Here is a 22,945-nt window from a genome sequence, read left to right as displayed (position 1 = left end):
ATCTCAAGTCAGCTCTCAGCCTTACAGCCTTTCAGCACTAAGACCACCTATCTTTTGATCCACTCAATCTGCTAGCATTGTAAGAAACTGGTATTACCTCCTATGATAAATACCCTATATAACAGAACGTATATTTGAATCTTGCCATTCTACACGGATGCAGTCGATAAAGCCCATATTCCTCCACCAGTCAGTCACTGCAGCAGTCAGTGGGGAAGCAATTCACTCAGCTACAGCTACACACCCTACATCCCTCAGCTCTCTTTCCCAGCTTTCAGCTGTGAAACGTCTCTGTCAGCATTCACTGCATCAGATATAAAGAGAAAATTCTATCACAAAAGCATCTTTGAACGCATCACAAAATGGGAGTGTCACATTTTGCAACATGTGCTCAAAGCATTTCATGAAAGATACATCCTAGAAAATCAAACCTGAAAATACAGGCTTAGAATCAGTTGTAAAGGTTTTCAATAATTCACCAGTATAACAGCAGTCTGTGATTAACCCCTGTATGCTGAATGGCAATTGCAGTGTGCTTCCAAGTACTTTGTTAGGAACTTCAGTAAGGAATGCAAAATGGAGTAGTAGTGTAATATGAGTCTACTATTAAATGTTAGAGATTCTTTACTCCCGTAGAGCTATTTCAGCTCTTGTGGTCAGTCAGAACAGCAGCAAGATCATTGGGGTGAATAGTGATGTCTTTTGCTTTCTTTTGCCTCTTCTAGACTTCCTAAAAACATGCAGTTTCTGCTTGTGGCAATATGGATCAGTAACACATCCTCCAACATATGGATTCCTGCGGAGATACAAACATATTTACTAATCCGAGCGCCATGCCCTATTCAGTGCTTGACAACACTGCTCCTGTGATGAGAAAAACAGCAGCACGCACCATGGCAGCTTCAAGGCCGAGGAGAAGGACAAGCTTCCATTGTGGGTGACTACTTCCCTCTAACAGGAAGCAAATAGGAAAGAAGGTATGAAAATGGTCACTCAGCACTGCTAGCACTGCCTGCTGCTGAAGGACTATGAAGACACCACATTAGAATTCAGTGGAAAATAATGATTCCATTGAAATTACACAAAAATAATGAATTCCTTTTACATCTCTATCCTCAACTAGGCAGCCCTTCACCCGCACAAGGAGCTCACAGCACGCTGGTGAAGCACCATTACAGTTTTGCCTTCTTATTTCTTTTCCTTGCACACCGTTCTCAGGCATTTTCAAAACCAGAGTTCTTTGTGAGAGAGATGTCTGGCATAACTAAGCGCACCGGCTGCGATGCAGAGCACTGATGGTGTACACGCACCTCAGCGAACGCCAAATGTGAGGATAAACGCAGCTGTGAAACAAAGGGACCCGCGAGGTGGCACAGAAGGGCTCTGGGGAGCCATACACCGCCGAGACTGAAAACGGACCCTGAGACCGCGGGCTGCGAGCAAACTGCTCGCACTGCAGCAGTTAACCACCCTTCCCTTCCGAGGGTCTGACCCACGGGGTGACCCGAGCGCCGGGTAGATCGACAGATCGGGCAGCCCGGACAGCCACACGGGCGGGCGGACGCCGGCTCGTGCCCGGGGCTCCCCCTAGCGCCAGCCGCGCTTCAGCCGGACCGCCGCCCCGCCCGGCCAAGTGGCAGCGCTGCAGCGCCCCGCGCCGGGCTACGTCAAAATGGCGCCCGCGCCGCCTCACGGCCCCCGCCCGACCTCCCGCGCTCACGTCGCGCAGGGCCCGGCGGCTGTTGCTATGACGACGGCGGCCGCTGGGACCGCCTCCCCGGGGTCACGCGACCCGACCCGCCTTCCCGCCCGCCTCCGGGCCGCCATCTTGGAAGTTGCGTCAAGATGGTGGCGCCGGCGACTTAAGCTCCGCCCTCGGTCCCCGCGGGAACGAGGCGATGCGGTGACGTCATCACGCTGCCGCCGCACGAACCCGGAAGTGCGTCTTTCTCCGGTGGGCGTGCGGGGTCGGCGGCTGCGTTAGGGCCGGTGCGGCTGTGCCGGGGCGGGGGGATGGCGGCCACCGCGGAGCTGCAGGGGAAGTACCAGAAGCTGGCTCAGGAATACTCCAAGGTATCAGGAGCCCTTCCGCGAGCAGTGGCTGCCACCCCATTCCAGCCGCTCCCCGCGCGGCCGCTACTTGCCGCCGCCTAACGGCTGCCCCTCTGAGGGGGCGGGGGGCGCTTCCTCACACGGCCCCGGCGCTGCCCGGCGCTCTCCCGCCTGGCGTCGGCGAGCGGGGCTGAAGGGCTGCTGCTTGTGCGGGTCGAGATGACGCGGGGGCCGAAGATCGCCTCTTTGTGAGGAGAGGGCACACTTGGGCAGGCTGGGGGTGCGGGTTTGCAGACGCGGGCGGAGCATGGTGGTGCCGCCTGCCGGCTGGTCAAGCTGCAGTGAGGAGAGGTGGCCTCGTCTGCAAAACATCCGTGGGACAAGCAGGTGGTTCTGCTGCTCTGGGGGGGCGAGCTGAGTCGTGCTTTCCCTTGGCTTTTCACTTCGTAGTCAGGTGTGAGGCTTAGCCGTCTTCTTGAGTCTGTCTGTGCTGCTCTTACCTGCAGCCGCTGAGTTTGCTCGGACTGGTGGATATGGATGTCAGGGGCAGTAAGGGTGCTCACAGGGGTGTTGCAGCCTCCTGGCAGGGAGGATGCTTGACTTCACACCTGTCCTACCCCTGTTCCCATCCTTCTGCAGCTGTCTAAGGTGACTGACTGCTTCTTGTTTCTTGTACTGCTTACAGAAGTGTTCGCAAAGACATTGTCCAACAGGAGGAAGTGCTTTTTTCTTCTAGTGCATTTGAAATGATTTCCTGGATGGTGGGAGTAATGGTTAATCCAAAGCTCTTCTCTCTGCTCACTGAAAAGAAGATGAAACTTTGGTTTTGAATGTCAGCTTTCTACAACCTTGAGAAAGAAAGTCAGCACTTAATTTTCATGTGTCTCTACATCAAAAAGAGCTTGGCACAAGACACTGACTGTATTTGATTACAGAATAACACATTAAATACTATTCCCCTTGGAACTGCTGTAAATGACTGTACAGAGTCTAAATTATTCACAGATAGATATGTATTTCTTAAACTCACCTTGTGGGAACAGTTAAGGAAACTGAACTGACTTTGGGGTTTTGTCTGTCACAGCTGTTGTCTGTTCATATTTCTTGTTGCTTTCTCCAGTGGTTCTGCTGTGCCTTGGACATTAAATATGGCTCAGGATAAGGTAACTGAGGGACTTTGCTGCTTAATTCCTTTGCTGTGTGGACCTTCTGACTATAGCTTTGGAATGTTCCAGCTAGCGGATCCTCTCTCTTCTAAAATCGCGTTGTCCAGAGGTGTTCTTTTAGCTTTGTCTTGCAACTGTCAGCCTGCAAATGTTCCACTGAATCTCTATGGGAACTATTTTTTTATTCCTAATCCTTTTCTTGCTGAACAGCCACAGAACATTGTGGGATCATCTTTCCAGGTAACTCATTTTATGCAAGTAATCAGTTGGAGAGTTTGTGGCTTATTATGTGCAGGTGGAAAAGGAGAGTAGTTCTGTTAAGCTATCTGTCTGTTCACTAATTGCGCTGTGGAAGCCAGGGAATGGGGCAGACGAGAGCTTAATAGATTCACAAAGTGATAAGGGAAGTATCTGACAAAGGATGATATTCCTTCTCAGTTCAGAGCAGTCCAGAAGAAGGGTCTGTGTTCTCAAACTTCTCTTCCCTTTTAGTTACAGCTTCTTGCTCTCTCACGCAGCCCTAATTGAAGCAGTAGTTGGAGAGCTTTCAACATGTGACAGCTTTTGGTGGATTGCACTTCAGCGTAGTTAACTTGATGCTGCACAGTTGAGCGAGTTCATTCTGTTTCATCTCTGCATCTCACATGTTGCTGCCTTAGTGGCTGCCTCAGAAAGAGGAATTGAAAGCTACTGCACTGCTTCTTCTTGCTGGGACACCCTGTGCTTGGAAGTCTCTGGTGCTCTTGCAAGTTTCTTCTCTTACCTTTGCAATGCCCTAGCAACACAGTGGGAATACTGAAAGGTGAAAGCCTGTGTTTAGTGATGTCAATTGGGTTTTGACCTTCTGAAGTATATTCAGTCATCAGAGAAGGTGTGCTGTTGCTGATTCACACTGAACCTTACCTTTTATACTTCTGCCAGAGGTGTTCCCAAAGACAATACAAACCTCTTTAATTTGTATCTGTAACAGCTGGACTAAAATATTTCAAACGAATACAAACTACCATTGAAGAAAAAAAACAGGATTCAAGCAATCATCAAGAAATGGGAAGCTGATGCTGTTGGTATCCTTACTGCCACGGGTAGAGGTACTCCGTGAAGTGACTGCGAAGGAGTCTTCTTAATGTTATATTTCACCTTAGTGATTTGTAGCTCAGATCTGTAAACTTCATAAGAAAGTCTGAGGGGACTTCTTGTGTGCTTTGTTATATTTTCTTCAGCTGTTTGTCAAGCTGCTCTCTGGATTATTTGCTGCAATTGGTAATATATATTTTTTTCTTAAACTATAGCTAAGCTCTTCTTGAAAGAGACTTTAACTGTTTATTCTGAGCTTCTCTTAATGTCATAGACAGCTATGGGGACAAGAAGGAAGAAGCAGAAGTAGCAATGAATCCAAGCAAGGATTTGCAACTTTTCCTTAGCCATTTACAGTTCTTGAAACCTTAACTGTGTCTTAGTAACTAATCTTCATGATAGTAAGTATTATGTTGTACTTGACTCGGGAAGTTCAGCTGGTAAAATAACATCTTGTTTCTTGTCAGTTCAGGATACAAATTTGGTACAACTTTTCTGCCTGGAACTACTTTCTTGAACAGAATGCTTTAAGAAGCATGCACATCTAGCGCTGTCATGAAAGTATATGATGTTTTACGCACATTCTAGTGAGTGGCTTTTGTTTGGTTGTCCTGCATAGTTAATGGCATCTCTTTATTTTTCAGCTTCGAGCTCAGAACCAAGTATTGAAAAAGGGGGTTGTGGATGAGCAAGCAAACTCTGCATCTCTGAAGGTAATCTCCAAAAACTGCTCGTGTCAAATGTATTATGCTGTAACAAAATAGATGAATGGAAGGCTTTTTGAACTTAGTATTGTGAAGAGAAAAATAAAGCTATTAGTTTAGTAATAACTTCTGTTTTGTGGCCGCTGTATTCATTGTTCTCTGCAGGTGCTGATATTGTGAAAGCAGAAGATTGCTTCTTAATGGTTAGTTTATAGAATTAAGTATTTACTTGAGAATGATCTGCAGGCAGCTAAAGGAAATAGAATGTTTTTTAATTTAGGAGCAGTGTGATTTTGTTTTTCTTATCACTGTTCTAATATGGAAGAAAGACTATTTTTAATGAGCTCTTTTGATGCTTTTTTATTAAAATAACACATTAAAGTTTTTTTTTTTTTACTTTTTCATCACCAAGGAGCAATTGAAGATGAAGGACCAATCACTGAGAAAATTGCAACAAGAAATGGACAGCCTGACCTTTCGGAACCAGCAGCTTGCCAAACGGGTGGAGTTACTTCAAGATGAACTTTCGTTAAGTGAAACTAAGGGCAAGAAGAACAAGGTACATGCTAAAGATGCAAACAGTTTGCTTAGCAGATCTCTTAATCGACAGTGTTTCATCCTGATTTCTAACAACAGCTGCTGTATTAGAACTTTAGCTGTATGTTCTTGTCAGAACTTTGTCTGTTAACTGGCACATTAGTGAAAATTTCCACAGTTAGTTATACATATATGTGAAGCAGCTCTTTGCTTCTCTTTCTAGTGTGTTTGCTAGCTGATGCTGAATTGCCGTTTCCCTTCTGAGATATTTATAAAATGTTTAAACGGCTGAAGAAGATCTTGGTGCTCTGTGATTAATCTATTGTTATGATGGAAACTGGCTATCTTTTTTAACTCTGTTTCCTGCTGCTTTGTGCTGTTGTTTTGGTGTATAATTCTTCAGCCTTAGACTGTAGAATCTGTGATAGGCTCTTATATGAAATCTAAGTTCTTAGCTGGTTCTCCTTATATTGTTTTAAAATAGCAGAATAATTTCAGTGCTGAGGTCTTTCTTTGTCCGAATGTGTGCTGGTCAAATCTGGTTCTAGCATGTTCTTCAGATGTCTAAGACTGGCTATGTCTTTTGTAAGTAATATCAGAATTTCAGAGGTGGTGTGTCTGGACTTGAATAATTTTCTTGAGTATCCTTTGATAGTGTCATGATTCTTTTCAGGAAAAAATCTCTTTGGGCATCTCATCTCTTTGGGCAGCGATATCAGCTGTGAAGACTGATGTTAAAGAAGTCACTCAACTGATTAATGATATGCTCATCTTCCTTTCTTTTCCCTAAACATCTTTGCATTGTTATCTGCTTGCTTGACAAGTGTAGTGCCTCTGATTTACATTATTAACCACAGTAGAGTCTTCAAAATGCAGTTTGGTCCTTTTCTAACTTCAAGTTATCTTACCTGTAGCTTCAGTAGATGTTTCCAAATTTGGAAGGATCTCAGCCTGTCTTGAAAAGCTTTGTAAGCCATCGCCACTGACTTTTTCCTTTCATATTCAACTGCCAGAATGCCTATTTCTGTATTATTGTAAGGCGTCTTTATATTAAATGGAATGTATCTAAAAGGTAGTTTTACCTGTTGGGTCTCTCTGAGTATGTTCTATTGAATATAAGGCTATAAAATTCCATGTCATCCTTATGATTCTTGCTGATGGGAGACGAAGTAGATTGCATCCAGGTCTATTTAGATTGTTTCTGATGGATGATTTGTGTCAGACTGCAGCCCTTTTAAAAAGAGGGGAATATATGCCTGTGTTTCAGGTGTCTTAGTTCATAGTCTTTGTGCTCTCCTGTGCCACTTTGCACTATTTGGTGGCAGAGTGTAGAGTGCTTCCTGTGTTAGTTCCTCATTCTCATGTGACCAGGCCAGCTTAAACATGGATGCTTGATGGGGGAAATGTGCCTTATATGTAGCTCCTGGAACTAAGTAAGCATAGATTTTACTGACTGCTTGGAATCATGTAAGATTCAAATAATGTCAAATATGAACCTGCTAGAAGCCATTTCATGAGAGTGCATGTGAAGTCTGTGCAGAGGCTTCCTGAGTCCTCACTAAATGAGCATTCTACTACAGTACAGTAAAAACAGCATGAAGGAAAAAGTGCTGCTTTTAAGCTAATTCTGTGTGCAATATTGTGTGTTGTTAAAGATGTTTGTTTCAGTGGAATACATATTCATGTGCTTCTTTTGGAAATCAGCGATTGCAGTGCATTTTCAGACACCTGAGATTGTGCTTTGGGATACCCCCACATACTTGGAGATAATGCATGCATCTGTTTTCCTTTAGAAAAGTGCAGAATCTTCATCTCAGTTGAGTCAAGAGCAGAAAAGTGTCTTCAATGAAGATCTTCAGAAGAAAATAGAAGAGAATGAACGATTGCATATACTTGTGAGTAAGATTTTAGTCTTTTTTTAATTGATAAAACTAGTCACACAAACAATGATGAAGAGAATAAAACAGTACCTAAAATGTAGTGTGCTTAGGCATTTAGTTGCATGCAAAATAGTAGCTTAGATCTGACTGTATTGCTTACAAACATGTCAAACAAGAAGGTATCTTGACTTCAGGTTCTGAAGACCATGTGTGAAATATTTCATATAATGTTTTTATCACTTAAACTAGCTGTCACTGAAAATTGAAAATCTACTGGAAGTAGACGTTCAGTTAGTACTGAGTTGGAAACTCCTAGATTCACTAACAGTTTTGGAGCTGCTTTGAAGCTTAATGTATTTTCTGCGAATTGCCATCACTGCGTCAAGAACACATTTTACTTTTTAAAAATGTGAGCAGAAAACCTTGTGGTTCAAGTTTAATTTCTCAAAATTCCACCAGTAATATTTTAAGTATTTGATATTACAGATCTTTTGTATAACAGAAAGTACTTGGCTTCTTAATATTTTTTTCTGTAAACAACAACATAGAACTTCTGCTTGTACTTGTTTTGATACTGAACGTTAGTGTAACTCAGAACTAGATTCTGCAGTGAATGAAACTTATGCAAGGTTCTTCTTTTCTTGCTTTAGTACTTTGAAGCAGATGAGCAGCATAAACGTTTAGAAGCGGAGCTGAGAACTAAACTTGAAGTTCTGGAAACTGATGCTGCCCAGCATCAAGCTGTAGTGGACAGCTTAACAAGGAAATACACGGATACCATTGAAAAGCTGCAGAATGATAAATCCAAATTGGAAGTAAGGAGCTCTTCTGTTACGTGACGAGTTTAAAAAGTATTGAAATGTTTTGCTCTGTCGGTAATTACATTGTGAGATTATCTTCTTGCATAAAGATCAAGTCTCAGACACTAGAAAGAGAAGCTAAGGACTGTAGGCTTCGAACCGAAGAATGGTAAGTGTTCTTATTTAATATAACGACAACTTAGTTTAAAAGATTGACTTGATTACTTTTAAAGAGTGATAATGTTTGAAAAGAAAAAGTTGATAAACAGAAAACACGAAGCAACAGCATTTTGTCAAGATGGTGCAGGTGTGACCTCTTCATTCTGTGTGTGACTAGACAATCAGATCCAGAGGCAGCTCTTATTAAATGATTTTGTCTGCCGGAATGTTTTAGGTAGCTGTGAAGTAGATGAGTGCTTGTAGTTGAACACTATAAACTGTGAAGGAGCTACTGAACTTGCATGAAGCTAAGAGTTTTTCTGTCATGCTTAATGCTATTGTATTTCATACTATACAGTTTCTATGCAATTTTGGGTCTGTTCTTCAATAAAGATCTTTGTTAATGTGCATGAGCTCCTTACTGGGTGGTTTCTCCATATATTGCTTGTCTATTTGGATGCTTTATCAGTCCTGATAAAATTCCATGTATTTCAATGTTTTTATTAAAAGAAAAAGCAAACTATTGCTTTGACACCTTCCTCCTACCCTCCAATATATGTGCAGGGGTTCTAGATGTCAAACTGGAAACAAAACATTGAAGATTTTGAGGGCCTAAGTTGGGTAAGGTAGAATTTTGGTTTGAAAAAATAAATACTCAGTAGTCTTTGTATATAATGCTGGAGTAGTTTACTGTTCATCTCTATCCTAGAGATATTAATAGTCATAATAACTCAGATTTGCCTCTCTGTATGCAATCAGATGCAAGTGAAGCAGATCTAAGGAAAAATTGCTTCAGAATGTATCAGAACAATTTGCAAGATCTTGTGAGAACAAGTGCTGTGGTAAAAATGCTTAAATACAGGGCTTTGAAAAGCTTTCAAGATGCTTCTAGTGATGATGTGATTTACTTCTTGTGCAGCATTTCACTACTTGTATGTTGGAATACTGTATCAAGTATGTGTTAGCTAATATAAAGGCCCTTTTCCATTCCCATTCAAATTTCAGTAAGAAATAACATTTTTATACAACATGCGGTGACTGTGGAACTGGATAATAATGTAAAGATCAACTTTAAAGTAACTTGAGAATAGAATTTGGGATTTACAGCGTTTTGTTGCATCTTTCAATGTGTTTGTTAATGATGAAAATACATTCACGTATTGCAAATATGACACAAAGGAGAAAGAGGAGAGTTAGTCAGCCTTTCTGACCTCAGAGAGAGACATATCCTGTGCACTCAAGGGTTGCTTAGTTGAGCTAAAGTGGTGGTGAAACAGATTAACTTTTAAAGTTTTACAGTGTATATGTGGTGCTTTTTTCTGTGTTTTTGTTCTGTTATTTAGTCAGCAACAGTTAAAGAATCTTCAAGCAGCTTTGGGGAGTAGACTGGAAGAATCTCTATGCATAATCAATGAAAAAGTACCTTTTAATGACACAAGTACGTATTGCCTTGGTGTACATTTTTTAGTCCTCTTTACTTTTGGGGATTCATCTGGAGGAAATGCACTGTAGGAATTAAAATGCATTAGATGTAAGAAAAGTTGGGCATCTAAACTAGGCACCTGGTGCTAATTGTACTTTGTATTCTTAAAAGCCCCTTCCAACCCAAACCATTCTATGATTATATTCATCTTTTTGTTTAGTGATCTTAAAATATCAAATGTTTCAATTTTCATTTTATATATAACTTTAAATTGCTTGTGTTGCTTAATGTTGACAGAGTATTGTGAAAGATGAAAGGTTCTCCACTTCTTTAAATTTTCATCTCAAAGGATGTTACTGTCAGATTGTATTTAAAGTCCCATTAAACCTAAGATAAGCTAGTAGCTATGGAAGTATATTGTTTAAGTAATGATCTGTGCTTTGTGGCAAGTCTGTCACATTTCTCATCTCTGATTAGAAAACACTCAAACTACTACTTATGTGTGAGCCCAAGATAAAAGATAAATATTTCCAAGGAAAAGATACTTTGATTTTTTTCCAACAGTGACTTTTGACCTGAAGGACTATTTTGGTACCAAAATCAATATATGCAAGTGTTAGGTGCTGTTTTCAATAGCTTGAAAATGAGGTTGTATGTCAGTCTCTACTTTTTGGGCAGTGAGAGTAGAAGGATCTGGAATAGTGAAAAAGCTGTTTTGGTAAGATAGTTTGGAAAAGCAAAAATAAGCTGTTTGTTGCCTTTCTTAGAGGTTTTATTGGTAGAAGCTTTTGCATTTTCATGAGGTTCTAAGCTCTGTGGAAGGCTATTTAGAACATTTTTCATTCTCTAAAAGCTGATCTGGCTGGGTGCTGCAAGTGAGCCATCTGGGTTCTGTGCTGGCAATCCAGTGAGTCTTGGCTTGGGGAAAAAAAAAAAGAAATAAACAGATCCTTCTCTTTAGAAAACGTTGACCCTTGTACAGCATAATATGCTTAGGTATCAGTGCTTTCAGTTGATATCCCTTTTTTCCCCTTAATTCCTCTCACAAGTAGGGATCTTTGCCTACTGTCTTGTTTATGCTTCTCTGGCTGCTTTGGCTGATATCTTCAGGTAGTTGTCCTTGTAGCAAGAACTTTGATGCAAGTAATTTATCTGCTTACTCAGCTGCCATGGTCACATAGCACACTTTTGCTTGTGTAGAAAACACTGCAGGAATGGAAAGCTCTTAAGTGATAGAAAATAAGAGAAAGTTAGGAAATGTTCGTTTGCTATGGATTCCATTGTGAATAACAGGAAAAAAGAGTAAGAAGCTGTAAGTTTTCTTTGTATGCCAATTTAAACCAAAGTGGTGCTTATTGCATTTAATTGAGAATGGATCTGTTTCTCTTTAAGTACTTAGGCTTTGTAAGTGTTCATTGGGTACAAATATCCCTCTGCCTCTTTATAAGTGTGCTCGTTTGTTATTTGACTAATCGTTCCAGGTGCTCTATAGCTGAAACAAAGCCTGAAATATATGGAGAGTAGAGCTTGTTCTAAACTGTCAACAAATCATATAGATAGAGAGCATGCAGTGGGAAGAATACATTGATCTTATTTGACAGTTGCTGGGACGTAACTGAAATTTGCAGATCTTAAATTTTGTAAGGATTTTTTAAAAAGACTTCTCACTCTTCTCATAGTAAAAAAATATTGCTTTTCCATACAAGAAGATTCTTAGGTCTCCTATCAAATTTAGGGTGCTCAGGTAATTAAGTCAGACTTTTAAAAGGCAAACATGGAAATACTTTCTCTCCACTTAGTCACAGTAACAATTCTTGAATGATAGTGATTAGTCCAACCTCAATAAATCAGTTCTTCCAATTTCTTGTTATTACTTACACAAACTATAATGTTACTGCAATGAAATTTTCATTTAAATTGCTGTATACTGATAAATGTTTCTTCCTTTAAAAAAAAAAAAGTGTTTTAATAAGTACATATCTCAATTTCTGCCCTGTAGGATCTAATCGGTACAATGCTCTGAATGTACCATTGCACAACAGAAGATATCAGGTAAGCACTTCTTGGAACTTCATATATAAGGAAGTTTCTACACAGGTATTGAATAAAACCAGCCATTTTAGCAACCCAAAATGGCAGAAGATGGCCTGTCTTACTTGGCACTCCAAGAAAACTTCTATCCACAAAGCCTCTGCATTTCTTAAAAATGCTTTTCTCTTGGGTTATTAATGCTTAACTGCTCATCTCACTCTGACCTAGACCTAGTTCATTAACTCCTGGGTGATGATTGTTGTAGGTTTTAATTATACTTCCATAGGAAGAGTGGTAAAAAGTATTTCATTAGTAAAAGTTACATGAAATATTCTGTTTTACAGTGCCAACCTGCATTGTTTAAAGTTTAACATTTTATTTTTAAAGATGCTTTAGTTTAGAGGATTTAAAGTTCTTGTTGAAAACAGAAAGTTTTGTTACTTTAAATTCCATTTCACTGAAAGTCAACTTCTTTAGTTGCATTACTGGAGCTACAAAGAATGTTTTGGTTTGTAAAATGCATTGTTGTACACTAGAATACTATACTAGTTAATATTACTTGTCATTGCTTGTAATCCTTCCAAGGAATAAATCGTGTGATTTTGAGAACTCTGTGAGATGCATCCGCATTTTATGAAATACTTCTAGACAAATCACTTTTTATTGCAGCCAAATTCCCCTTGATCATTTAAATATTAGTAAATGACTTCAAACAGTTTGAGTTCATTACTGTAATATCACCAGCTTTGGGAAGATGATTTGCTCTGTATTCAAAAATGCACCATAGTTCTGTGTGAATTTCTATATGTATTAGGGACTTAACTGAAGTAAATGAGACGCTTTGATGTCAGTACTGACTGTGCTGCTGTGCTGTCAATGAAGATGGACTCCATGATGCAGAGAAGGTGGTTAGTCCAACTTGTGTAACTAGAACCTTTGAGGTAGTGCATTCACATTTCTCTATAGAAGGGTTTCAAATAGCTGCTTTCCCCTTTTTTTAGATACGTCTGTAAGTGACCTTGTTCCTCGTAGGTCTGCATTGAGAAATGGCAACCTGCTGTACAGTTCTGTGATGAGAATGGTCTTAATTCAGCCTGTTGCTGACTAGAAAAAATCTGAATAATTGCACGGAGTTTATCCCTTTGCTGTTGTGTGGTAGTCCTTTGTGAGACAACTTCACATTTAATGGTCTGCAGTCTTGAAAATGTTCTGGGACAGATTTTTATGACTCTTTGCCATTCTATTGTAGAAGTGCTGGCTGCTGCATGAAAGACAGTAAAAAAAAAAAAAAAATATATAATGGTCTGCTTTCCTTCCTTGCATAACTAATTGACATACACAAACTGAGTATAATAACTGCTGTTTGCCCCCTAAACCTGATCCACAGCTTAGATTCACTTCATTTAATACTTCATGGAGTATTATCAGCTCATCACTGGAGAAAATAATTCATTCTTGTCTGCAGTGTCATATTATTCTGTCTTTTATATCCACAATAGAACATGGTTTTCTTCTTCACTGCCTTTGTGGGTTTTTTTTTTTGTACTGCTCCATTTTGAATTTGTTTCTCAGATACCTTTCTACTGCAGTAAAACTAAAGAACAGCCTAATGAGAGCAGCAGCTCAGTTCTGTCCAGGTGGGGGAATTGAGTTCTACTGAACAGAATAAGCATTCATTTATCCCGTTGTTTTTTCAGTACCTAGTTAAGCTTCCTTACAGCAAGTCATTATAAACTTCTCAGTGTTGCCATGTTTACAGAACTGAGCTGTCATCAGTAATTAATCTATTGATCTTTAGAAGTCTGTCATTATAGTAACTGCCATTGTTCTTATAGCCCATAGTTTGAACAGTAGAGCAAAAGCAAGCATCATCTGTTGTACGGAATGATTGCTTTTGTGTTTTAGGTTGAACTAAAAGGAAAGAAGTCATAGCCTTTTTCATGTATCTAAACATAGAATGTTTTTTGTATTTAAATAGGTTAATGTCATACAGTCATTTTTTATAACTGTTTTCACAGCTCAAGTTGCGAGACCTTGCTGGCCAGGCGTTGTCTTTTGTGCAAGAAATTGTAACAGCTCTTCTGAATTTTCATACGTACACTGAGCAGAAGGTCCAGATCTTTCCCATTGATTCTGCAACAGACACTATATCGCCATTAAATCAGAAGGTAAAATTTTCTGATTACAGCTGTATGTATATTCAGTTATATAGACTTTCCTGAGTGAATAATCATAGATGGAAACTTCTACTACCTTTACTGGAAAGTTGTAAATGTGTTCCTGAGAGGCAAGCTCTCTTGCATGGGAGGTCTTTTCTGCTGGGTGGATTGTCCATGTGCACATGGGTGGGTGCAAAGAATCCTTTTCCTCTATGCCTTTGTTAAAATAACAGCATGGAGAGCAGCAGCATGGTCATCAAATCATAGTTTTGCTTTTGAAATGTTAAATGAAAATGCATTGTTGAAGAGTTGAGCTAATTACTTAAATATTGCGCTGCTACCTGGATGCTTGTCCTAGCTGGACAGGTAGTAGGAAAATGTACTGGGGTATGGAATATGTTGAGATAGGAGGTCCTGTGTTTTGAATGATGTAACTACAACATGAAATAAACTGGATGTAAGCTAGGTTTATGAAGGAGACTGTTCACTTGTCAAATAACTAATTTATTTTGGGCTGCCTGTGTGAAGAGCTCTCTTGTAAGTGTTCTGAAGCTTCAAGTTGCTGAGCGGTGCAGTCAGTACATTAGGAGGAGGGGAAGCCATCCGGAGGGACCTGGACAGGCTGGAGAAGTGGGCCCATGAAAACCTAATGAGGTTCAATAATGCCAAGTGCAGGGTGCTGCACTGGGGTCGGGGCAATCCCAGGTTTTTATACAAATGGGGCAAAGATCTTCTTGAGAGCAGCCCCGGAGAATGACTTGAGGGTCCTGGTGGATGAGAAGCTGGACGTGAGCCAGCAGTGTGCACTTGCAGCCCAGCAGGCCAGCTGTGTTCTGGGCTGCATTAAAAAGGGGTGGCCAGCAAGGAGAGGGAGGTGATTGTCTCCCTCTACTCAGCTCTGTGAGGCCCCATCTGCAGCACTGTGTCCAGGCCTGGGGCCCCCAGTACAGGAAGGATGTGGAGCTCTTGGAGAAGGAGGGCCACTGAGATTATCATAGGGCTGGAGCACCTCTCCTATGAGGAAAGGTTGAGGGAACTGAGCTTGTTTAGCTTGGAGAAGAGAAGGCTCTGGGGAGACCTCATTGTGGCATTCCAATACTTGAAGGGAGCTTATAAACAGGAGGGGAACGGCTGTTTACGAGGGTGGGTAGCGATAGGACAAGGGGGAATGGTTTTAAACTGAAACAGGGGAGGTTTAGGTTAGATATTAGGAGGAAGTTTTTCACCCAGAGGGTGGTGACACACTGGAACAGGTTGTCCAAGGAGGTGGTAGATGCCCCATCCCTGGAGGCATTCAAGGCCAGGCTGGATGTGGCTCTGGGCAGCCTGGTCTGGTGGTTGGTGACCCTGCGCATAGCAGGGGGTTGAAACTCAATGATCATTGTGGTCCTTTTCAACCCAGGCCATTCTGTGACCTTGCAATGGTCTTGAAGTATGTTGACATTGAGAAATCTGACCTGACTCTTCTTTCACTCAATGGGATGACATCTTAGGGTATCCTCCAGAGTTCTTAAGTTGCATCTTTTGAGTTTTTCTTTCTATGTCATGAAGCATAGATGATAATTTTGTGCACAAATATTCGTGCAGGAGGTCCATATATATATGCTTTGGAATAAAACTGCTTTAACATCTGAGTTGTTGACTAAGTAACATCAGTGGACAAACATGCATTAAAGTTGCTAAATGACCCAGTGTTTTGTGATTCAACTGATGATTTCAGATTAGTAGTTTGTATGGCTCAGACTTTAAAGTCTTGTTTATCTCTTTCATTGAATGGCTGTATAACACCTGTAGAAGCAAATGTAAACTGTTGCAAAACTTTTCTCAGGAGGACTTCCATTCATCTCCTTACAGGCAACAAATATGCTTTTGTGGATATTTATCAGCTAGAGAAATCCTATTCAATTTACTTTCTCAATCCTTTTACCTATATAATCAAGAATAAGCTTTTCCAGTGGTTCAGCGTAGATCTTTGAGAATAGTATATTCTTGCTTCACTAATAATACTCTGAATGGCACATCCTTCTTTTAATAACTGTAATTTTGTTATCTTCCAAGTTCTTTGGAGCAGAAACTGAGTCTCCTTGTTTATGTGGCCTAGTGTGGTGATGGGATTCCACAGACACTACTGCCACTTACTCTGGTCAGATAAATTGGGTTTCATAGACATCATTTCTCATGCATGTATTTGTCTTAATGTCCTAATCAACAGTTCTTTGTTTTTCAGCAGATAAAAGTGCTTTCACACAGCTGAAAGGTGCAACTTAATCCCAACTCTGATTCTTCTCTCTGGATAGTTTAGGTTTTGTCATCATGAATTCTCTTGTAGCCTACCTTTATTCTTGTATGTTGGTGACCTAAATGCTTTAGTGCATTCTACCTCACAGCTTTCGTGGTGATTTCCCAGCAACAAAGTCTCTTTTGTCACTCACTGAAGCTGCTGTTGCTCCTGTATCTTCAGTTAACATACCTAGTTGCTTGGCAGGTATTCTCAGTGTGGTCTTAACTTCTGCACTGAGTGCTTCAAAAGCCTTTCTTAACGCAGAAAATGAAACAAGTATCATGCAGTGACTGAGCACACTTGCGCTGATCTGTTTTTCCCCAACTCCAGGTCTTGTCTGGCGTTTTCAAGCTATTTTCCCCACCAGACACTCAAAATAGATGTGGACAATTCCTTTCCAGGTTCAAGTATTCCTTTTCTCCTTAAGCATTGGATTGCTGGTTTCTGCTGGGGCTTCGGCATTGTGCCAGATAATTCCAGTCTTTTTCCTTGCAACACAGGGCAGGAGCTTTCTGCATGTGGCACTTTTTTCCTTAGATTTAAGAACTGACCATAATTCCATCCAGATTTGTGCATGCATAAGAGCTTGGCATCTCTTCTTGTTAACACTGTGTTACTGCAGCATAATAATGACGAGAAAAATTTCTTGTACCCTATTTGCCTGGGATCTTTACTTACTATTGTAGTATAAATAACCAAAGGTGAAAGTATCTTTCTGTGGGGTAAATTGTGATTGCCACTATCGATTGCAGAAAAGGTTCTTCAATACTATGATACGTATATCTACACTGTTAAATTTTTTAAACCTAAGAGTACCACCAGTGTTCATTTTGAAGAGGTTGAATGAATACTTCTGTTTTGTGGCTTACTTTTTTAGAGGATAAATTAGCCGTAAATTTATTTAAGCATCTTTTAGGAAAGATGGCAGTGCAATGAGGCCAGAGTTTCAGGATTTCTCTTAACTGTCACATTTGCTGACAGCAGCCATTCCCCCTTTGCTCAGTTATCCCTCCATCATTTACACTGGCATGAGCATACTTTTGCCCATGTGGAGGACTGGACTGAAAACATAAAAATATATACACTTCTCTTGCTGTCAGTTCTAACTCAGTTCAGTTCTTCACTACTTTGCACAGCAGAACTGTTGAAATGCTTGTGCTGATTAATAGCACAAGGGCTGATAAGAAAACAGTAGCTGGGAGGAAGGTGGCACAGCTTGTTTTGGTGACTTACTGAGTGCATGGATCTAGCCTTAATTTGATGTAGTTGAGCAAGTAACACAAAGTTTTTTATAGTCAAAAACCCAGGTGTACTGTGCATGACAGGTATAGGTAGATAAGGTGCTGTGGCAGAGTTATACGTGGGAGGGGTTTGCCTGGATTTCCATTACTGTCTTTGCTTTCCCTAAAGGTGTATGTCTGTATGCCATGTGGAGGAGGGGGCTGTACATCACTTGATTTTATTATCGGTGTCTTGGGGATCATTTAAAGTGATAGATACTGTGTTAAAATTGACTTTTCTGTTGTTAAATGTGAAACAGTTTGAGAGTCTTCAGCAAGCACCATCTCAAATATCTCTCTGTACTCAGTTCTCACAGTATCTTCATGAAAATGCTTTTTATGTTCGTCCTCTGGAGGAAGGAATGCTTCAGTTGTTTGAGAGTATTACAGAAGATACTGTGACAGTCCTGGTAAGATTTCTTACTTTTAGTATTAAAAAAGACTTTAACAGAGCAGAAATACTTACGCTGTTTTTCTTTCCAGGAAACAACTGTGAAATTGAAGGCCTTTTCAGAACATTTAGCTTCATACTTATGCTTTTTAAGAAAGATTCTTCCTTATCAGTTGAAAAGGTACTTCCAGTTTAATAGATCAAATTGAAGGGGCACTGTCAGATATGCAACATTGACAACATCTACAACTCAAATATTAAATGAAACCTTAAAGCACCTTAGATTAAAGGCAGAAATTTTCTTTGCGTAGTGTTTCTTGAGCCTTTAAGTTATGCTTTTTTATTTTTTGGTCATTTTTCCAATAGGCATTAAAACTGAACCACTATATTTTAAAACTTCTCCCCTTGAAGATGTGGCTTTAATAAAAGCTCTACAGACTTTAATATTTAATTGTATTACTCAACAGTATTGATACTATGCAGATATTATACATGAAACATATTATACTAATTTCCTGGGCCTGTCTGAAGATTTTGTTATTCTGTATGTATAGCAAAACTGTCAGATGCACATTCCTTCTGTAGTGAAAATGTGTGCTCCTGAGTTGGTCAAAGGGAGGTACTTTGTCAGTGCAAAGGAAGACTTAAAAAGAGGATTTGGGTTAAGAAGACTAAAAAGGTTTTTATGATTTCTTTGTAACTTTGCTGTGTAACTCCAATAAGTTAACCTTTCTAAAATGACCTTTTTATTGCTTCTTTGGAGTGGCAATGTAGAAAGAACTACCTATCTACCCCCAAAATCTTGAAATTCTTATGTAAGAGATTTGCTCATTTGTTTTTTTATGTGTGTGTTTAAAAATCATATTCCTAGTTTGGAAGAAGAGTGTGAGTCTTCTCTTTGCACAGCTGCTTTAAAAGCTAGAAATATGGAGCTACACAGAGACATGAAAAGGTTGACGGCGATCTTTGAGAAGCTACATACATATGTTAGTCTTCTTGCTTTACCAAGTAAGTGCCAGCTTGGGCTCAGTTGCTTTGAGGCTAGGAGAAACTGGTCTTAGATTTTTAGAGTTAATATTTTCATGAATGATAGAGTTCTAAATTTTTTCTCCTTTTTCATGGTACTTTTAGGTACGAAACCAGAAGGACTACTTAGAACAAATTACAGCTTAGTGTTTACAAACATTGCTGCAAGCCTTCATGGGTCTCATGACATCCTGAAAGGTGAGGCTGCATGAGTAGTGATAGGTTTCAGTTTTCATCCTTAGTAGTTTTCATCCTTAGTCTTTCAACACAGCAGACGTGGACTTTCTCTGTTAAAATGTTAAATGTGTGGTACATAGTATATCTGATTTGTTTTGCCCATACAGATTGACTTTAAACCTGCCGAGTACAAGTTTTTGTCATCCACAAATGTTTTTCAGTACTCTGTTCTGTTAGCTTAGTTCTTGTAAGTTTCTGGAACATTAAATTGTGATGCTCTAGACCTTTCGTGAGCTGTGGCACCTTAGTTCCTGAATTGTAGTGTTGTAATTGAATGTATACAGAATGGAATGCTATCTGCGTATGTATTCTCTGTTTACATAATGTTGATCTGGCACTACCATCAAAATGGAAGTTTTCTTAGATTTCAAGTTGGTTACACTTTTTTTTTTAAACATGATTATGTAACCAAAGATGATAAAGTTAGTTTCAAAATTAAAACGGAACTTCTTCCTTCTAAATGGCCTACTCTCCTTTTATATAGAGGATGTAGATTTGTTACATTTCTAGTGGAGTCGGCTATATAAACATTAAGGTCTTAATTTAAACAAAGTGTTTTGGTTTTTTTTATCTGTTAGTAATAATGTCAAGAGTACTACCTAATTTTATAGAATCTTTGGTTTAACTAAACGATTATGTTAGAGATTTGTAGGTCAAACACAATGAATTACTAAGCCAGGCAGCATTGCAGCATAGATAAGTTTGATGAGTACTTCTGCCTCTTGTTATGGTTTCTCTAATGTAACATCAGCACAAATTGTACTTAACAAAAGAAGTGAAGAAGACTGAGAAAATTTGAAGAAAACTGTCAGAACTCATTAGTTAGTAATGGAAATGTTGCAACACCTCAGACTTCCATATAAGAGAATTCTTGATTTGTAGTTTCTCTTTACCTTCCCTATCCCAAATGTAACTCCAATTCCTTAAGCTTGAATCAGGTTAAAACTTCTGGTGATAATGACCTCACATTTCTCATTTTTGTACCTGTGAAACATTTACTTTTGAAACTAATGCTTCTTTGTAAATTACTTTCAGAAAGTTCTCTGTGGTGGTGATGTTCTTTTTTTGTTCCCTCACCCTCAGAAGACTATTCTGTTAATTTTGCCTGGAAGAAGTTTAGAGTACCTTTTCCTGTGCTGTATAGTTCTGGTAGCCTTTTAGATTTGCTCTGACAATTAAAATACCCTACCCTTTTAAGTTCCGTAAGCTTTGGACTAATTGTTAGTAATGTTTCACACCTGTCTCTCATGTCCTGATGTAAGCATGTGGAAGTGGAAAATATACTTTGGAACAAAGTGCTAGTTCAGTGGGAGCTTGTCTTCCCTGTATAGTTATGGTTTTTGGGATAGAGCACACTTAAATATGTCTCTTTGTTCTCCCTTCTGTAACAGACACTATGTCTGTTCTATCATGAACAACCACCTATGGCAATCTACTGAACAACTAAGAGTATCCAGGCTAAGTATTTATTCAACTCAAGGAGGGTAAAAGTATTCAAATTTCAGTGTCACGAGCTGAAGTTGGAAATGGTCACTTCAATAGACAAATACATAAATGATATCAATGTTTTTATTTTTCTAGACATTTCTAAGCACTACAGTCAAAAAGCTACACTAGAACAAGATGTTCCAACTGCAACACAGAAGCTCATAACTACAAATGACTGTATTTTGTCCTCCATTTTGTCTTTAACAAATGGAGTAGGCAAGGTAATGGAAACTTTTGTCTAAATATAATGCCACAACTTGAGCATTTTTTTTCTTTTTCTTTAATAAAAAAGAATGATTTGAGAAATGTAAATGTGTCTTTAGTACTCCTACCTGTATTCAGACTTATTCTAAGGTATTTTTTGTGCTGTATGTTAAAAACAATAGGTGATAATAGTAGGTACCCTGAAAAGGATGTTTTGCCTTAGTGAGGTCTGAGCTATGTGAAATTCAGTTTCACTAAGTGCTTTTCCCTCTCTTAAACGTGTAACTGTTCTGACAAGTCATTCTGTTCAGCTTAATTCAAAAAGTGACTTCTCTTGGTATGTCTAGATTGCTTCGTTCTTTAGCAACAACTTGGATCACTTCACTTCTTCGTTGAGCTATGGCCCAAAAGGAGGAACAGAGTTCATCAGCCCTCTTTCAGCGGAGTGTATGCTGCAGTACAAGAAAAAGGCAGTTGCCTATATGAAGACTCTGAAGAAGGTTTGTTCAGTTCATGTGCTTGCACAGAGAAAGCATAATTAGCTTGCTCTTCAGTTGTAACAAAGAGAATACAAATCAATGGTTTCCAGTACTTGGAAAGATTTTTCTCAATGAGAAATAATGGTATTGAAGAAATTTGAGAACATAGTTGCTCTCAAAACTGATGGTATGTATTGACTCTGCTGTTACCCATTTCCATGAGTAACTTCTACACTGAGGAGGGCCCTGAGCTGATATTTTTTACTGATTTTTAACCTTCTTCCCATGTTTGCCAAGAATGTGAAGTTAGTGGCATCATTTTTGTATTTGCATTCACTGAAGACAGTTGAAATCAGATGAAGAAGAAACCAGATGTTAGGAAAGAAGTATGATAGAGAAAATATGCTGAACTGAAAGACTGACCATTGTCAAATCTCCTGCAGTTCCTACTAAAATTAAAAACTAACTGATGATGTATGTGTAATTAAGGGTTATCATCGCTCCCCTTTTGATGTTCTGATGTCTGTCAAGTGGACCTAAAGATGCTTCTGATCACAAGTAGCACGTAGTTTTCTTAGCACCTTTTAATTATGTGAGCATTTTGATAGGGAGTAGGTGGGTTTTTTAAGTTGGAACTTTTTTTTCTACTGGTTGGTAAACAATTGGAAAATGTTTTTCTACCCTCTATTAAAATAAGGAGGGTAAGAAGAAAATAAATGTAAAACACTTATTCTGATTTACTGTCAAATATATTTTGATTTTTTTCTATCCTTTTGCAGCCTTGTACAGATTCAGTGCCTTATGAAGAGGCTTTGGCCAATCGCAGAGTTCTTCTGAGTTCCACAGAAAGTAGAGAAGGTCTCACACAACAGGTATCCTGGTATACATTTTACTAATATTTAGTAATGTATTTATAAAGGCAAAGTAGTATTGAGTAGTCAACCTGTGTGTGGTTTTGTACATAAATAGGAATTCTGAGTCTTAAAATACGACTCTAGATATCTTATTTACAATTCTGAAAGTAAAAAAGTGCAAACTGTCTTAATATTGTGTACTGTTTTGAGTGGGTTTTCTTGGACTATGCAAAAGTTGTTTACAGCAACAATTTTTTTAGAATATATAAAGTCTTATTTCCATCATTCTTGAAGTATGTGTTTTTTTTCTGGAAGGTGAGGCGAAGGGAGATTAAGTGGTGTTTAAAAGGTCTGTGCAATCTGTCCATCTCTGAGTGAAGCTGACTGATGTACTGACTTAGCTATTAGCTTGAATGTTCTTGTTGTGTTTATGGCCTTTAACTTCTACAGAAGAAAGACTTCAGTGTTTTTTGTAAGAACCCATTCAGAGCATATTAGTTGAGATGAGATGACTTCAAATAGAAATGTGTGGAGGGATAGGTTATATAATGTTTCTTAGCTTTCCTTACCTCGACAAACTGCAGTTTCTGTATGTGTGAGTGGAATGTCTGGGAAGGAAAGGATTATGTTTGACTTGTTTACAGATAACAAAGCAGTGCTGGTGCCAGGCACACATCTTTTAAGCTTTCCTGTTTTTCTTCTAACTTCTGCCTGCTCTGA

The 22,945-nt window shown here is 39.3% G+C and overlaps 1 protein-coding gene and 1 long non-coding RNA gene across 4 annotated transcripts in view; one reads left to right on the top strand and one right to left on the bottom strand.

Annotated features, from left to right (window-relative positions):
• Positions 1-611: 611 nt before the first annotated feature.
• On the bottom strand, positions 612-1,303 carry LOC116232555 (uncharacterized). The gene is made up of 2 exons (XR_004167715.2): positions 893-1,303; positions 612-796 (listed from the first exon to the last, which is right to left on the bottom strand). It is a non-coding gene; the product is annotated as an uncharacterized LOC116232555 (long non-coding RNA).
• Positions 1,304-1,821: 518 nt separating this feature from the next.
• Positions 1,822-22,945, top strand: part of PPP1R21 (protein phosphatase 1 regulatory subunit 21) — a 30,148-nt gene continuing 9,024 nt past the window's right edge. Inside the window, exons 1-16 of one of the 3 annotated variants that reach the window (XM_031598955.2) lie at positions 1,822-2,073; positions 4,937-5,005; positions 5,409-5,555; positions 7,327-7,428; positions 8,064-8,228; positions 8,324-8,382; positions 9,716-9,810; positions 11,795-11,847; positions 13,845-13,994; positions 17,855-17,956; positions 18,030-18,118; positions 18,809-18,945; positions 19,069-19,161; positions 20,782-20,909; positions 21,240-21,392; positions 22,151-22,243. In XM_031598955.2, the coding sequence (XP_031454815.2) occupies positions 2,014-2,073; positions 4,937-5,005; positions 5,409-5,555; positions 7,327-7,428; positions 8,064-8,228; positions 8,324-8,382; positions 9,716-9,810; positions 11,795-11,847; positions 13,845-13,994; positions 17,855-17,956; positions 18,030-18,118; positions 18,809-18,945; positions 19,069-19,161; positions 20,782-20,909; positions 21,240-21,392; positions 22,151-22,243 (1,695 nt within the window). In that variant the 5' untranslated portion in view covers positions 1,822-2,013. The other 2 variants (XM_090134699.1, XM_090134698.1) reach the window with 2 other exon arrangements.

The sequence above is a fragment of the Phasianus colchicus genome, chromosome 2, assembly GCF_987193195.1.
Source record: "Phasianus colchicus chromosome 2, bPhaCol1.hap1.1, whole genome shotgun sequence".
NCBI lineage: Eukaryota > Metazoa > Chordata > Aves > Galliformes > Phasianidae > Phasianus > Phasianus colchicus.
This window is presented reverse-complemented; position numbering and strand designations above follow the sequence as displayed.